The sequence below is a fragment of the Belonocnema kinseyi genome, unplaced genomic scaffold (genome assembly GCF_010883055.1).
Source record: "Belonocnema kinseyi isolate 2016_QV_RU_SX_M_011 unplaced genomic scaffold, B_treatae_v1 SchBZDm_4732;HRSCAF=5137, whole genome shotgun sequence".
NCBI classification, from domain to species: domain Eukaryota; kingdom Metazoa; phylum Arthropoda; class Insecta; order Hymenoptera; family Cynipidae; genus Belonocnema; species Belonocnema kinseyi.
The window spans coordinates 1-1569 of NW_022877088.1; the positions used below are offsets into that span (position 1 = coordinate 1).

General features: G+C 39.0%; 1 protein-coding gene across 1 annotated transcript; it reads left to right on the forward strand.

Annotated features, from left to right (window-relative positions):
• Positions 1 to 6: 6 nt before the first annotated feature.
• On the forward strand, positions 7 to 1236 carry LOC117182565 (craniofacial development protein 2-like; the record flags this gene model as incomplete). Its single annotated transcript, XM_033375654.1, has 1 exon — positions 7 to 1236. A coding segment is annotated over one exon (1230 nt), but the record flags the coding sequence as incomplete, so codon positions are not given.
• Positions 1237 to 1569: the final 333 nt, after the last annotated feature.

Sequence of the window (1569 nt, forward strand, 5' to 3'; positions counted from 1 at the left end):
GATATAATTGCACTCCAGGAAACGCGCTGGCCGAATGAGGGTATACTATCCAAAAATAATTACGCGATGTTCTATGGGGGAGGCAAAGGAGGCGCACTAGGATCTGGTTTTCTTATAAACAAGCGAATTTTACAAGCGGTTACTGATGTCCAGTTTGTTAGCGATAGATTATCGTATATCATATTAAAAAATAGTACGTACAAACAGGCGATCATAAACGTGCACTGCCCGACCGAAACAACAGACAAAAATGAAATCGATAATATTAAAGACTTATACTATGAAACGGTTGAACAAGTCTATGATAGATTCTCGTCGTATGATGCAAAAATAGTACTGGGGGATTTCAATGCGAAAATTGGGAAAGAATCGATATTTAGACCCACGATAGGGACAGAAAGCTTACATGACTTTAGTAACGACAACGGGACTAGACTAATTAGCTTCGCTACGTCAAAAAATCTCCTTATTAAAAGGACCTATTTCAAATACAGAAATATCCATAAGATGACGTGGAAACATCCTGACGGTCACACGTACAATCAGATAGATCACGTTCTAATAGATAAACGCCACCATACGAATATTCTCGATATAAGATCATATAGAGGAGCAGACGTGCACTCGGACCACTTCCTCGTAGTAGCCAAACTACGATTCAGGCTAGCGATAAATAAGAACACCAACGTCGTAGCACCAAGTGTTCGGTTTGATATAGAGAAATTAAAAAACGATGTGAGACAAGTAACCGGCTATCAATTAGCGATTTCGAATAGGTTCAAAGCATTCATTGGTTCAAACAAACATTGGTTTGACGAAGAGTGCGAACTTTGGTTTGAGGAGCGGTCAAAGGCCCGAATAATCAGCCTTCAAAACAAATGCGTCGAAACCCATAGGAAATACATTGAAATCTGTAAAAATACAAGTAGATTCTACAGGCGTAAGAAAAGAGAGTGGGAAAAGAACGAAATACTAGCAATCGAAAATCATAAAAAACAAAATAATACACGCGAAATGTACCGGGGGATCAATTCTATAAGAAAAGGCTTTCAAAGTAGAACCGATGTAATACGGGATGAAAATGGCAACTTAGTAGCCGATGCGACAGAAGGACTAAATCTATGGAAAAACTATTTCGATAAATTACTCAATGTACGCGAAGCCCCCGCCGAAAACAATGACTACGATGATATCCACACTGCTGAACTCCAAGTCGATGAACCTTCTGATGAATAAATAGTAACGGCAATTAGAAAACTAAAAAATAACAAAGTTGCGGGTGTCGATGACTTGCCTTCCGAGTTAATAAAATATGGAGGCCCTAGCCTTACAGAACAAATCTGCAAATTGATACGCGTTATTTGGAAGACGGAACGTATTCCAGAGGAGTGGAATACTTCGATTATCGTACCTATCTTTAAAAAGGGTGACAAAACCGACTGTAATAACTACCGAGGAATCTCAATTGTCCCATCGTGCTATAAAATCTTATCCGATATAATAGTAAACAGACTCACACCTTATGCCGAGGAAATAATTGGAGATTACCAATGTGGATTTCGTCGGAAC